This window comes from Gymnodraco acuticeps, unplaced genomic scaffold (assembly GCF_902827175.1).
Source record: "Gymnodraco acuticeps unplaced genomic scaffold, fGymAcu1.1, whole genome shotgun sequence".
NCBI classification, from domain to species: Eukaryota; Metazoa; Chordata; class Actinopteri; order Perciformes; family Bathydraconidae; genus Gymnodraco; species Gymnodraco acuticeps.
Genome location: NW_022991548.1, coordinates 6485 through 21236, shown reverse-complemented (window position 1 = coordinate 21236; position 14752 = coordinate 6485). Strand labels below are relative to the sequence as shown.

At 38.7% G+C, this 14752-nt stretch overlaps 1 protein-coding gene across 2 annotated transcripts; it reads right to left on the bottom strand.

Annotated features, from left to right (window-relative positions):
- Positions 1-159: 159 nt before the first annotated feature.
- LOC117533514 (sodium/potassium-transporting ATPase subunit beta-1-interacting protein 3-like) lies at positions 160-12287 on the bottom strand. 2 transcript variants are annotated; one of them, XM_034197289.1, is made up of 7 exons: positions 12093-12287; positions 7709-7846; positions 6282-6362; positions 5373-5609; positions 1346-1406; positions 1068-1138; positions 205-968 (listed from the first exon to the last, which is right to left on the bottom strand). In XM_034197289.1, exons 1-6 carry the CDS (start codon positions 12144-12146, stop codon positions 1083-1085), a joined length of 627 nt encoding a protein of 208 aa, XP_034053180.1. In that variant the 5' UTR covers positions 12147-12287; the 3' UTR covers positions 205-968; positions 1068-1082. The 2 variants fall into 2 exon arrangements, with proteins under 2 accessions (XP_034053181.1, XP_034053180.1); XM_034197290.1 differs by lacking the exon at positions 1068-1138 and having other exon boundaries at positions 160-968.
- Between the last annotated feature and the right edge of the window lie 2465 nt (positions 12288-14752).

The following is a 14752-nucleotide window of genomic DNA, read 5'->3' as shown; positions in this document are numbered from 1 at the left end:
TAGCATTTTGAATTTCCATGACTTTTCCAGGTTTTGAATGACCGTAAGAACCCTGATGTCACTTGTTAGACGCTTGTATCCAAAGTGACTTACTTACTCAACACTGTGGGCAATCCCCACAGGAGCACTTTGGGGTGAAGTGTCTCAGGGACACAACGACATGCTGACTGCAGTGGGGTTTGAACCTGTGACCCCCTGATCCCAACACCAACGCACTATTCACTGCGCCACACACCTTCCTGTTGAGTACATGTCTGCTTGTATTTATTATTGTTTTATTTATTTATTTTAATTGGTTTATTTATTCTAGATCTCCTTTTCTATTATATTCACATCATTACAAATCATTAAATACATATACACCTGAAGGGAAACTGGTTTAGAGCGCAACAGAACAGAAGAGAAACAAAACAGCTTTTCCTGTTCTTATAAATGTTTAATAATAAACTGTACCATACATCTGTGTGTGTGTGTGTGTGTGTGTGTGTGTGTGTGTGTGTGTGTGTGTGTGTGTGTGTGTGTGTGTGTGTTATTTCACTGAATTTAATGACAGTATTTAACACAACACAAGTTGAAGTGGGCACATTTTCTAATTAACATTACACATTATTAATAATTTATACACATTTTAAAAAACATTATAAAGACACTGCCACTTATTTACATTATCAAATCAAATCAAATCAAATCACACACACACACACACACACACACACACACACACACACACACACACACACACACACACACACACACACACACACACACACACACACACACACACACACACACACGAGGTAGATTTAAAATTAGATTTGAAGCCTGAGATAAAAACACATCATGAACTGCTTCTTAAATTACGTAAAATCCTCTTCTTCACGACCAGGCCGACGAAATCTCTCGATGAAAGTCTCCAACGTCGTCTCCACGGTTTCCTCGCCCCGTTTACTCATGAGGTTATTTATAATCTAAACAAAAATATGAAAAAATACACAATGTACGAGGTGTTGAATGTATAATATAGACAGGGGGATGGATGTGAAGCAGAGGAAACGGCAGACTCCTACCTGCAGGTTTTTACACTAGAAGAACAGCTGAGAGGGTTTGGATGGATGGTGAAAATCACCAATAAAATTGACTGAAATAAGAAAGAAAACGTGTGTAAACGATGCAAAGGAAGCAACCTCAAAATGAACTGTCAAATGTTGTGAAAATCATAATTTTGTAGTATCAAAATGTACAATACAAATGTAAGAATAAATGATAGAAATGGTTTCATATCATACTTATATAAGTATATAAGTACATAAGTACATAAGTATATAAGTACAGTCCATTTACTTACAGTTGTCCTCCTGGTCTGAGAAAGTGCTGGCGACGTAGCACGCATAAACAAATCCTGGGAGCTACGAGAAGAAGGTAAACAAGTTAATCATGTAGTAAATAAAGACTCATTATTTTATGTTTTACCTATCATGCTATTTGTAGGCAATAGCATAGGTTTCAGATATATAAACAAATATAAAAAACATGTCTATGAAGTGTTTTGCTCAAAATACCAAACAGATCACCCATTCTATGCCTCATATCCCTCTATTTCACTTCCTGTTTCAAAAGGGCTGCTTCTGGGTATAAACAGGTCTCTCTTGAGAATGAGACCATGGGTGTTTCTCAATGAGATGTTCACCTGTATAAATAAAGGCTAAATAAAAAAAATAAAGCTTTTTTTTGTTTTAAACTGAAAAAAATAAAATAAGAGGGGGCGGAGCTTATGCGGTGATGAAACGCAAGGATTATTAGATCAAGGATTCTCTCTGAAACAGTATGGAGCTCAAAGGCTTTCTCTCTTGCCGGTTATACCACAAGGTGAGTTCCTTTTTACTTCCTGCTTCTTCACACACATGCTCTCCAGTACAGGTTAGCTCTGAGTGTTAGCGATGCTAATGTAAACACCGACCATATTACGTCCAAAACAGTCGGCCATTGTTTCTGATAGCAACGTTTCTGATAGGGCCGTGGGTCCGCCGCAGATTTGATGTCAAATCGGCCGCAAATCTGGATCAGCTCCGTTGTACCTCCGTTTTTAGAGATTTGGGTACGGAGGAAAAGAGAGAGGGTTTTATTTCCTGACGCTGCGTGAGTTCCCCGACACACCGGGGACACATGTTGATGTATAAAGGACATTAAAAAGGGCATTTTGCATGATAGGTCCCCTTTAAAAAGCACATTACACCATTTCTCGAGGAAGATAAATTGACAGAAGGAAATCACAGGTGTTCATAATCACATTACTGCTCAGATTTCGTTTTTTGGATCTAGTTTTTGATAAATCTTGAGTTTTTCTATTATTTATTGTTTGTTAAATGTTTTGTCTCATTGTGGTTGTATTGTGTTTCTGTTGTTGAGGAAAGATGAGGTGAAGGGGTTATTCCGAAAAAGAAAAAGAAAAATGTTTATATTTAAGTAAAAATAAAAATATTTACATATAAATAAAAACTAGGGCTGTCAAACGATTAACATTTTTAATCAGATTAATCACAGCTTAAAAATTAATTAATCATGATTAATCACCATTCGAACTATGTCCAAAATATGCCATTTCTTTATGCATATTGTTGTGGGAATGGAAAGATAAATGAAAGATGGCGGATATATCCATTTAACATACAGTATCTATGTTTATTATAAAAAAATTCTGCGTGTCAAAATGAAAGACAACCCACACACACCTATCAATCATCAAACCGTGGGGTCTTAATTCATTACGTGTTGATTTCTATCAACGGGGGAGTACTTCAGGAAAGTCGACGGGGGGGGGGGGGGGTTGGCTAGTGGAGTACTTCGTGACCACAGAGTGTGAACGTTGTGATCAGCTGTTTTAGCGCAGTTCTCCAGTGAAGGGGGGAGTCTCCCTCTGTAGCCGGTTGGCGTAGTTTTGGCACAATTCCGTTGTACAGACCGACGTTAACAGCAGCCCTGTCTGTGCACACGGAGACCGACTCTGTCGTCCGGTGATCTAACCGCCTTCTGGAAAAGCTTCACAAGTACGTCGGTACGCAAATGCGCTTTGTGACACAAGTGACGGTAGGCATTTCAGATTACGCACATAACCTGCGTACCAGTTATGTGCACCCCTGTACTACAGCAAAAGTATTCTCCGTCTGGACTTCCTGCAACAACACCACGCCGTTATCAAAGATGTTCTATTGAGAAGACGATCACTACGTGACAAAAGTTTTCAAAACCGTGGCTACTGAAATCAATCTTACTAACTGCTGTCTGTGCAATTTACTCCGCGCGAGTTGGCAGACTTTATTTTGCTTCCTTTAACATCATTTTTCATGGTGGGGCTAAGCCATTTCTTGGTATGGGTGTAGCCTACCCCAGCCATACCCTGGCGCTGCCACTGGTGGCATGTATGGGGCGGGCCATTCTGCACATGCGTTAAATGCGTTAAATATTTTAACGCAATTAATTCAAAAAATTAATTACCGCCGTTAACGCGATAATTTTGACAGCACTAATAAAAACACAATTTTTTTTAAAGTATATAAATAAACATATATATAAATGTGTGAATATATATAAAATCAGATCCAGGTGCATATATAAAAGTAAAACAACAGCTATGAACACAGATAGAGAACTATTTTAAGAAAACTATAATAACATAAAAAATATAGTAAAAAAATAAAGCAATAGTAAAGTGTGTGTCTCGAACAGCGCTATATAAATTAAATGTATTATTATTTTTATCTCTAAATGAGGTCGACTCTGGTGAGATGGTGGTCATGAGCTGTTGTTGCTAGGTAACAGTCCATTCCTCTCTATGTGTGCCGACCAGAAACACACCTCTTGATAATTCAATGTTAATATGCTTTGAGGTAAAGTTTTAATTCTCTCCTGACTGGTCTCACTGGGAGGGCGTCGTCTTTCAACCCTGAGGTGCTCCCAATTACTAATGGTGTTTTTGTGTGTGTGTGTGTGTGTGTGTGTGTGTGTGTGTGTGTGTATATCCATTGAGGGGTTTGGGTCTGTGTGTGTATCTATTGAGATGTCATGTGTATATATAAAGTTTGAATGTATTTGATTGTGTGTGTGTGTGTGTGTGTGTGTGTGTGTGTGTGTGTGTGTGTGTGTGTGTGTTAGCTCCCTAGAGCTAGTGGTACTGCTCTGTATGAATGAGGTGTGAATGACTCGTTGCTTACTATTAATGTATGACATTTTAAAACCCCTTAGTTGTGTTACTTATCTATTAAATATGTTATCCTCTAGAATATAATTTATTTGATTTTATTGCTTTCGATTTTCAGTCCATTTTTTCTCAGAGAATTGTACAACTTGCATTATCCCTATTAAGATATTTTATTTACCACGTATATTTAGTATCGGTAGATCAATCAATGTTTATCTATGTAGCCCAATATCACAAATGTTACCTTTGTCTCAGTGGACTTTACAGTTTGTACAGAATATCAATAATGTTCTTTTGTTACCTAAAGAATCTTAAATATTCATCGTTTTATTTGCAATAAAATGCGTAAAAAAAAATGCAGTGTACGAAATACATTAACTTTCTTTCATAATTGTCATTTATATATTGGAAACACACGATAAATGACATGACAATGAAGCAAACTGAATAGAATATTGACTCTAATTGAGTGACTATACCGTAGGGGTCTTTAATTACATTCAATTGAATAAAGTCAGCCTGATGCATCCTTTGTGCTCCAGTCGGTCCTCTCAGTGAACACAGAGCTGAGTCCAGATCACGCTGAAGGCTCTTTGAGCATCTCTCACTGATCCTGATGTTATGTTCAATGTTTGTTTTTCATGTGTTGTGTCTTGATATGTGTCTGTTGATGTAACACATGGAGCTGCTGTGATGAAAGTCACATTTCAGACTTGATCTCACCATTAAAGTGTTATCGTATAGTATTAAAGGTAGGGTCGGTAAGAATGGACAAACCAGCTCGAGTGCGCTAGAATCTGAAAGTACACAACCGGAAACAATCTGCCCCTTCCTTCAGACTTCCTCACAGAGCCCCTCCTCCAACACACAGGAACGCGCACATGACCAATGAGGACACGAGATAAGTTTGTGCACAGATGGAAGGCTGACAGGCAGGTAGGCCATCCAGTTACTTTAGCCGGCTCAGATGATTGGTCGTGCTTTTTACAGCGCCACGGCTTCCACAGATGAAATGTTGTTATGTATTTATTGTCAAAGCATTTAATATATTCATTGCTATCGGGACATTAAGAGCATTCCATGGAATACAACAAGTGTTTCGAAGTGAATGACCTACCCCACCTTTAATTGAGTGACTATAACTTAGGGGTCTTTAACTGAACAGGTTTTAACTCACAGCGAGGACGAGCTGCAGGACGCAGTGCAGAACCTCGATGTTCTGGTGCCGCAGCCAGCAGCCCAGCTCCAGGTGGTTCTGCTGGTCCTGATGGTTCTGATGGTTCTGATGGTTCTGATGGTTATTTGGGGTTTTCTGCCACCCAGCGGAGGGAGGATCCCCCCCCTCACAGCCCGGCCCGTGGTCCTTCCACCAGGATCGATGAGAGGAAACTCCCAGAGAGAGGACGTCACTTTCCTGCAGACACAACAGGGGGAGAAACGGTGTGAAGAAGACATGTTGATTCCTCCTGTACATAACTTAAAGGTCCCCTCATACTGATTCTCATCAATATATCACAGGTCTCAGATATATCCAGGGGGGGGGGGGGTTACCTTTGTTGCCTTTTTTGTATTCATAATCCGTCCAATAGACTTTCTCACCCCCTACCCTACCAACCCCCACAGTCCCTCAGATTCGCCTCAAAATGCTGAGGTCTTCACCAGCGCTGAGTTATTTTAAGTCGAGGCTAAACACATGACTTTTTCCAGCTGCTTACCCAGAAGTCTTATAACTTGTTTTTAGCACCTACTGTATTTACCACGTTGTTTTTAAACTATCTCTTTGATGCATGGTTTTTCTGAATCTGTTATTACATTATGATTATTTATTGTGTTCCTTTCTGTTGTCTTCTTATTAAGTGTTAATGATGATTTGAATTTGAATTGCCTCTGTGTCTGAAAATGTGCTTTATAAATAAACCTCACCTCACCCCAACCCTCCCTTATTGTAAAGCGACTTTGAGTCACAGAAAAGCACTTCGAATAAAAGCTGTGATCATGTCACTGCAGTTCCTGAGAGCAGCTCTGTGTTCAGGATGTGAAGCTGCAGAGTCTCTAATTAACCGACACTAATGGACCATGAACTCACCACGGAGAGCCCGCCAACCTCCAGGTACAAACAGCTGACGAACACATTCCAGCCCCCCCACAGCAGCAGCCACAGCAAGTACTGGGGAGAAAAAAGAGGAGAGGGGTCAGGAAATCAGTATTCAGGTGGTCAGTGTCTCTACTTTAAAGAGTCCTCTCCTGCTGATGTTCAGGTGTATATCAGTATGTAGTGTCTCTACTTTAAAGAGTCCTCTCCTGCTGATGTTCAGGTGTATATCAGTATGTAGTGTCTCTACTTTAAAGAGTCCTCTCCTGCTGATGTTCAGGTGTATATCAGTATGTAGTGTCTCTACTTTAAAGAGTCCCCTCCTGCTGATGTTCAGGTGTATATCAGTATGTAGTGTCTCTACTTTAAAGAGTCCTCTCCTGCTGATGTTCAGGTGTATATCAGTATGTAGTGTCTCTACTTTAAAAAGTCCTCTCCTGCTGATGTTCAGGTGTATATCAGTATGTAGTGTCTCTACTTTAAAGAGTCCTCTCCTGCTGATGTTCAGGTGGATATCAGTATGTAGTGTCTCTACTTTAAAGAGTCCTCTCCTGCTGATGTTCAGGTGTATATCAGTATGTAGTGTCTCTACTTTAAAGAGTCCTCTCCTGCTGATGTTCAGGTGTATATCAGTATGTAGTGTCTCTACTTTAAATAGTCCTCTCCTGCTGATGTTCAGGTGTATATCAGTGTGTAGTGTCTCTACTTTAAAAAGTCCTCTCCTGCTGATGTTCAGGTGTATATCAGTATGTAGTGTCTCTACTTTAAAGAGTCCTCTCCTGCTGATGTTCAGGTGTATATCAGTATGTAGTGTCTCTACTTTAAATAGTCCTCTCCTGCTGATGTTCAGGTGTATATCAGTATGTAGTGTCTCTACTTTAAAGAGTCCTCTCCTGCTGATGTTCAGGTGTATATCAGTATGTAGTGTCTCTACTTTAAAAAGTCCTCTCCTGCTGATGTTCAGGTGTATATCAGTATGTAGTGTCTCTACTTTAAAGAGTCCTCTCCTGCTGATGTTCAGGTGGATATCAGTATGTAGTGTCTCTACTTTAAAGAGTCCTCTCCTGCTGATGTTCAGGTGTATATCAGTATGTAGTGTCTCTACTTTAAAGAGTCCTCTCCTGCTGATGTTCAGGTGTATATCAGTATGTAGTGTCTCTACTTTAAAGAGTCCTCTGCTGCTGATGTTCAGGTTTATATCAGTATGTAGTGTCTCTACTTTAAAGAGTCCTCTGCTGCTGATGTTCAGGTTTATATCAGTATGTAGTGTCTCTACTTTAAAGAGTCCTCTGCTGCTGATGTTCAGGTTTATATCAGTATGTAGTGTCTCTACTTTAAAGAGTCCTCTCCTGCAGATTTTCAGGTGTATATCAGTATGTAGTGTCTCTACTTTAAAGAGTCCTCTCCTGCTGATGTCTCACCATGATGATGAGGCGTTTTTTGTACTGAACAGCTCCAAAAAGTCCCAGGACTACGACCAGTATCTGCAGGAAGTTGATCAGGATTGAAGCCCATTGGAAACCCAGGAAGTCAAACAGCTGGCGCTCCACAGCCGAGACCTATAATAATAAAATAGATGTATACAAATATTCACTCTATAACAGGAGAGACTGATCAAAGAGGGATTATCAGACACCTGTGTTGTAACTTCTGTTATTAAGGCAGTACAATAATTTGTTTATTTGCTTCTTGACAAAAGTTAGGGGGGAATTTTTGACAGGACCAGAGATGGCAAAAGTACATCCTTTACTCAAGTAGAAGTACAGATACTGGTGTTTAAAAATACTCTGGTGAAAGTAGAAGTACTGACTAAACTTCTTTACTCAAGTCAAAGTAAAGAGGCTTTGAAATGTACTTCAGTAAAAAGTACCCATAACTAGCAGCTGTTTTAAAGAGTACCTGACCTCCCTTTATATTAATAGAACAATAATGTCATTGTTAGCTAATGAATGTTTCCATGCTGAACAACGGCAACATGACAACGTTTCCATTGGTCCCTCTTCTTTAGAGAAGACCAGGAAATGATGGATACACGGATCGTGTTCAAATCAATAGGCACGCAATGACTCTAAATAATAATGATCACGCATCAAACACACATTCAGACTAAAGGAACCAGCTGTTTGGAAAATGAGAGAAGTAGAAAGTACAGGTATTTGAGTTCAACATGTGAGAAGTAGAAAGTACAGGTATTTGAGTTCAACATGTAAGAAGTAGAAAGTACAGGTATTTGAGTTCAACATGTAAGAAGTAGAAAGTACAGGTATTTGAGTTCAACATGTGAGAAGTAGAAAGTACAGGTATTTGAGTTCAACATGTAAGAAGTAGAAAGTACAGGTATTTGAGTTCAACATGTAAGAAGTAGAAAGTACAGGTATTTGAGTTCAACATGTAAGAAGTAGAAATACAGGTATTTGAGTTCAACATGTAAGAAGTAGAAAGTACAGGTATTTGTGTTCAACATGTAAGAAGTAGAAAGTACAGGTATTTGGGTTCAACATGTAAGAAGAAGTAGAAAGTACAGGTACTTGTGTTCAACATGTAAGAAGTAGAAAGTACAGGTATTTGAGTTCAACATGTAAGAAGTAGAAAGTACAGGTATTTGTGTTCAACATGTAAGAAGTAGAAAGATACAGGTATTTGAGTTCAACATGTAAGAAGTAGAAAGTACAGGTATTTGAGTTCAACATGTAAGAAGTAGAAAGTACAGGTATTTGAGTTCAACATGTAAGAAGTAGAAAGTACAGGTATTTGTGTTCAACATGTAAGAAGTAGAAAGTACAGGTATTTGGGTTCAACATGTAAGAAGTAGAAAGTACAGGTACTTGTGTTCAACATGTAAGAAGTAGAAAGTACAGGTATTTGAGTTCAACATGTAAGAAGTAGAAAGTACAGGTATTTGAGTTCAACATGTAAGAAGTAGAAAGTACAGGTATTTGTGTTCAACATGTAAGAAGTAGAAAGTACAGGTATTTGTGTTCAACATGTAAGAAGTAGAAAGTACAGGTATTTGAGTTCAACATGTAAGAAGTAGAAAGTACAGGTATTTGAGTTCAAAATGTAAGAAGTAGAAAGTACAGGTATTTGGGTTCAACATGTAAGAAGTAGAAAGTACAGGTATTTGGGTTCAACATGTAAGAAGTAGAAAGTACAGGTATTTGTGTTCAACATGAGAGAAGTAGAAAGTACAGGTATTTGGGTTCAACATGTAAGAAGTAGAAAGTACAGGTATTTGAGTTCAACATGTAAGAAGTAGAAAGTTCAGGTATTTGGGTTCAACATGTAAGAAGTAGAAAGTACAGGTATTTGAGTTCAACATGTAAGAAGTAGAAAGTACAGGTATTTGAGTTCAACATGTAAGAAGTAGAAAGTTCAGGTATTTGGGTTCAACATGTAAGAAGTAGAAAGTACAGGTATTTGAGTTCAACATGTAAGAAGTAGAAAGTACAGGTATTTGAGTTCAACATGTAAGAAGTAGAAAGTACAGGTATTTGAGTTCAACATGTGAGAAGTAGAAAGTACAGGTATTTGGGTTCAACATATAAGAAGTAGAAAGTACAGGTATTTGAGTTCAACATGTAAGAAGTAGAAAGTACAGGTATTTGAGTTCAACATGTACGAAGTAGAAAGTACAGGTATTTGAGTTCAACATGTACGAAGTAGAAAGTACAGGTATTTGAGTTCAACATGTACGAAGTAGAAAGTACAGGTATTTGTGTTCAACATGTAAGAAGTAGAAAGTACAGGTATTTGTGTTCAAAGTGTAAGAAGTAGAAAGTACAGGTATTTGAGTTCAACATGTAAGAAGTAGAAAGTACAGGTATTTGTGTTCAACATGTGAGAAGTGAAGTACAGGTATTGTGTTTCAACATGTAAGAAGTAGAAAGTACAGGTATTTGAGTTCAAGATGTAAGAAGTCAAAGTAAAAAGTCGTCAGAAAAATAAGTAATGGAGTAAAGTACTGATACCAGAAACATGTACTAAATTCTGTGCATCCTCGTGGTCATATGAAGTCTCTTTGTGGTCATATTGTGGTTTAATCACCAGTGTTTATGTGTCAGTGGTTCTGCTCTCTTTTCAAGTCGTTTTATGTTTTCAGATGTGTTTCTGTATTTTCTAGTGGTTTCAGGTTTTTAGAGGTACATTTGTGTCATTTCTTGGTCATGTTGTGTTGATTTGCATATGTTTGGACTATTTAAATGTCCCTTTAGTGTTCCTTTCTGGTCCTTCTATGCGTCGTTGTCGTCATGTTGTGTCTCTTAAAGGTCATTTTGAGGCTAATTTCACCCTATTTTAACGTCTCATTGCAGCGGTTTTGCTAATTTTTTGTTATTTTTCTCTTTAAATACATTTTCATGGCTTTACGCTCGCTGTGTGTTGCTTTATTTGTTTTTTATGTCTCTTTCAGCTTTCTTGCTGTCTCTTATAGTATTTTTATTCATTTAGTGGTAAATGTGTGTCATTTTCTGGTCATGTTGTGTTTATTTGCAGCTGTTTTAGCGTATTTCAATGTATTTGTGTCACATTGTAGTCATTTGCTGTCTCTGTATTTGTTTTATGTCCCTTTTTGGTCCTTCCGTGCATATTTGAGGTCATATTTTTGTAATTTGGTGTCTTTTTGTCACCTATCAGCCGTTTTTCCTTCTTTAATAGTTCTTTGAGGTTGTTAGTGGTCATATCGTGTACAGTTTGGGTCTTTTCCTATCAGTTTTTGGTCACGTTGTGTTTCTTTGCTCCTATTTTGCATCTCTGTCTGTCATGTTGTCATCATTTCTATCCGTCTCTGGTCGTTTAATGATCATGTTGAGCCTCTTCCTGGTCGGTACCTGTCTCTCTTTGAGTGACATTTTGTAGCTGAAGGCCGTGGAGACCCCTGACACTTTGAGCCTCTACCAGGCTATCAATCAATGGCCGCCATGCTTGTTGTTTCCCCGTTAAAGGTTTTTATTTCCGTATCGAGGGTCCAGCACAACAGAGCGTGTTGAAAGCAGCAGAGGTCGTAAATCCCCCCACAGGAACATTTGAGATTTCCCTTCACTTGTGCATCCCAATAGGTTGTATTTTTGATTCCTACAGTTTGCCATGGGGGACAAAGACAGACCCTAAAGTCCTCTGATCCCAGTGAGTGATGAAGAGGGGGGGGCAGGGTGGGAAACACACAGAAGGAGGAGAAGGAGGAGGAGGGTGCAGCCCCTTCATTGTGGAGCCTATAGTGGGCGGTCACTGCTTTACATATCACCTCCAACTACACCAGGCTTACTTTTCACTCAAAATATAAAAGCTGCAACTAAAATATGTTCAGTCTCCATTCATCTGATGACTGTTTGGTTTATCAGATATCGGAATAACACGATCTCAGAGCTTAAGGCATGGGCTTCTAATGACATGTTTGACTTAACCACAGGGTGAAACCAGTCGATGCAATTCATACAACAGAAAAGCTGAAAAAAAGCCCCTTTAAGAATCAGGAAACACATCTGACTGAGGTTTCATTTGAGTTTGATGAGTAAACAGTGACAATGTGAAGGGAAGGTCATCAAATATAACAACAAAACATGTGTTTCAACATGTTTTGTTGTTATACATTAGTAAATATAGCAACCTAAAGTCTAAATGTAAGGTTACTAAAAAACTAATTTATTTTTGTAATAAACAACACGTCTTTTCAGCTAATTATTGCAATAAAATGTAGCTTTACTTGTGATTTAAAGTGAGTTTTTCTTAGTATGAGTTGTTTGTTTGCCTATAAGCATCACCAGAGGTTAAAATCAGATGCGTTTCTGTGTTCATATGATGAGCTCTTACCAGCTGCAGACAGCAGAGCAGGATCAGCGTGCAGCGAGCAGAGCAGCAGCCCATATTCCTCTCTGATGATGATGATGATGAAGAAGAAGAAGATAACTAAAGTGATTTTTAAAAAGATGCTCAAACTGAAGCGTAAACCCAGTGAGGTTTCAGGTCCATCTTTCTCCGGACGCACAGTGCACCTCAGAGGAAAACACGGATCTGCTGCTGGGGGGAGGGGTGTATGGAAGGAGAGCAGTGCCACAAAGGGGGGAGAGCCAAGGGGCAGCTTCATTCATCTCATTTTTTATTCAGCCAAATAACATTATACATGCAGTTTATGGCTGGCATTCATATATATTTAATAATTCTGAATTATATTATTGTATATTTATAGATGTAACAGATGCTCTGAAAAAATATAGGTTCAAATGATGAGATAAATAATTATAAATAATAAGCAAATAAAACAAATAAAACAAATAAAAACAGGACTTTACTTCTGGTAAAATAATATTTTAATAAAATGTAATAAATACAAATCCTATAAATAACAAGGAATAATGTATTTAAAAAATAGAAATACTTTTGAATAATAATGATTTTTTTTTAAAATAACAGTAAAAAATGCCACTTCAGTAACAAACAAATGCCTCTTTAAATAAATAAATCAATCAATGTTTATTTATATAGCCCAATATCACAAATGTTACATTTGACTCAGTGGACTTCACAGTTTGTACAGAATATCAGTATGACAATACGACACCCTCTGTCCTTAGACCCCCTGTCCTTAGACCCTCTGTCCTTAGACCCTCTGTCCATAGACCCTCTGTCCTTAGACCCTCACATCGTACAAGGAAACACTTCCAGAGAAAACCCACAGTTTAAAGGGAAACATGGGAGAAAGCTCAGGGAGAGCAACAGAGGAGGGATCCCTCTCCCAGGACGGACAGACGTGCAATAGATGCCGTGTGTAAATCGAAAAGATAATACATTTGCAACATAGTCCAAATGTTTGGAAATGCATGTGTGTATAATAGGAAGATGAATCCACGAGGATGTCAACAATCCTGTGGGACACATCAGGGAAGTAGTATGATGAGACCCAGGCAGGACCGCAGAGACAGGTTCAGCCACGACTCGAAGTCCAGGACTCAGATCAGGACTCAGGACTCAGGATCATCCATGACTCCGGATCCCGGCGTATATAGACACCAAAAAGACATTTGGGGAAGCTGGGTTAATCGGAACATGAGAGTACACAGGTATAGACAGAGAGAAGGAAGAAGTAAGATGTCCCCCGACAAACTAAGCCTATATCAGCAAAACTAGGGGCTGAATCTAATCAGCCCTAACTATAAGCTTTATCAAAAAGGAAGGTCTTAAGCGCACTCTTAAAAACGGATAGGGTGTCTGCCGCCCGAACACAAACTGGAAGCTGATTCCACAAATGTGGAGCTTGATAAGAAAAGGCTCTGGCTCCCATTGTACTTTTAGAGACTCGAGGAACAACCAACAACCCTGCATTCTAAATAAACAAAGGCCCTTTCCCATTTCAATAATTCCCCTCCTCGACTCCTATCCTCGTGTCTAACCCCTCGATTCCACCGGGTCCGTCTGCGCCGCAATTATTACTATTATAATTATTATTAACTATGTCTGTAGTCTACAACACAACAAAATAAGAAATAACAACAATAAACACGAAATAAACCATTTAACTACGTAGCCTTCTTACTTTCTTGTAGAAGTACAAATGTCCAGGAAATATGCCCAAATCAAAAAGAACTGCGAGCCGGCACGCAAGACGCTCCGCTTCTGAAATGGCTCTGAAACGCTCCTGAAACGCGCCCGGTAGGGTATGACGCCGGAGGAGGCCGGACCAAAACCACGGCGCGGCCGTGACGTGACGCAGACGGACCCGGTGGAATCGAGGGGTAAGCCCCGCCCACAGGAGATGCGAGCGGAGGAGTCGAGGAGGGGAAATTTGTGAAATGAGAAAGAGCCAATATGTTTTTAAACCTACTTGGCAAAAAATACTTGTTAAAAGCTCAAACTCACCCCTAAGAAATGTGTTATTGTTATACTTTGACCAATTATTCATAAACATTAATTAAAAAGGCTATAATTTAATGGTTAGATAGTTTGATTAGTTTGGTACAAAATCGTTAGGGTTGTAAGAAGAGAGTTTGAGTACATTTTAAGGTAAGGGTCTCTCCCCGCCCTAAACACCTGTATGCTCCCTCAGTGGCACTGATCGACCCTCATACAGCAACACCACTGCTGCGCTCTGATTGGCTGCTGCAGCTGCCCTGCACTGCTCTCATCATCCAGCAGGGGGCGGTGTTACAGCATTAAGAGTAACACAATAACTGTTTTGTTTCTTTTTAAAGCATTTCAAGTTTAAATATTGGAGATGAATGAGAAAACATTTCAGACTTTATGATGGATGTCATTTTTTATAATTTCTATAAAATGCATTCATATGTTTATTGTATTTATTTTGTATTCAGCCTTTTAATTTGTATTCAGATATAGTTTGAACATTTAATAATAACAACAATAATAAAAACAAAAATAGTACAATAATAATAATGATTAAAATGTTGAATGTATTTTTTTAACACATTAAATACATGCAATTTGCTCAAAAGATATTATTTCATACATTATAACTA

Bases quoted from the DNA above. Each gene is read 5' to 3' on its own strand.
- LOC117533514 (XM_034197289.1), bottom strand. From the start codon at position 12,146: ATGGGCTGCTGCTCTGCTCGCTGCACGCTGATCCTGCTCTGCTGTCTG. The intron at 7,847-12,092 runs GTAAGAGCTCAT...TTATTATTATAG, and splicing joins TGCTCTGCTGTCTGCAGCTG to GTCTCGGCTGTGGAGCGCCA. The intron at 6,363-7,708 runs GTGAGACATCAG...TTTTCTCCCCAG, and splicing joins AAAAACGCCTCATCATCATG to TACTTGCTGTGGCTGCTGCT.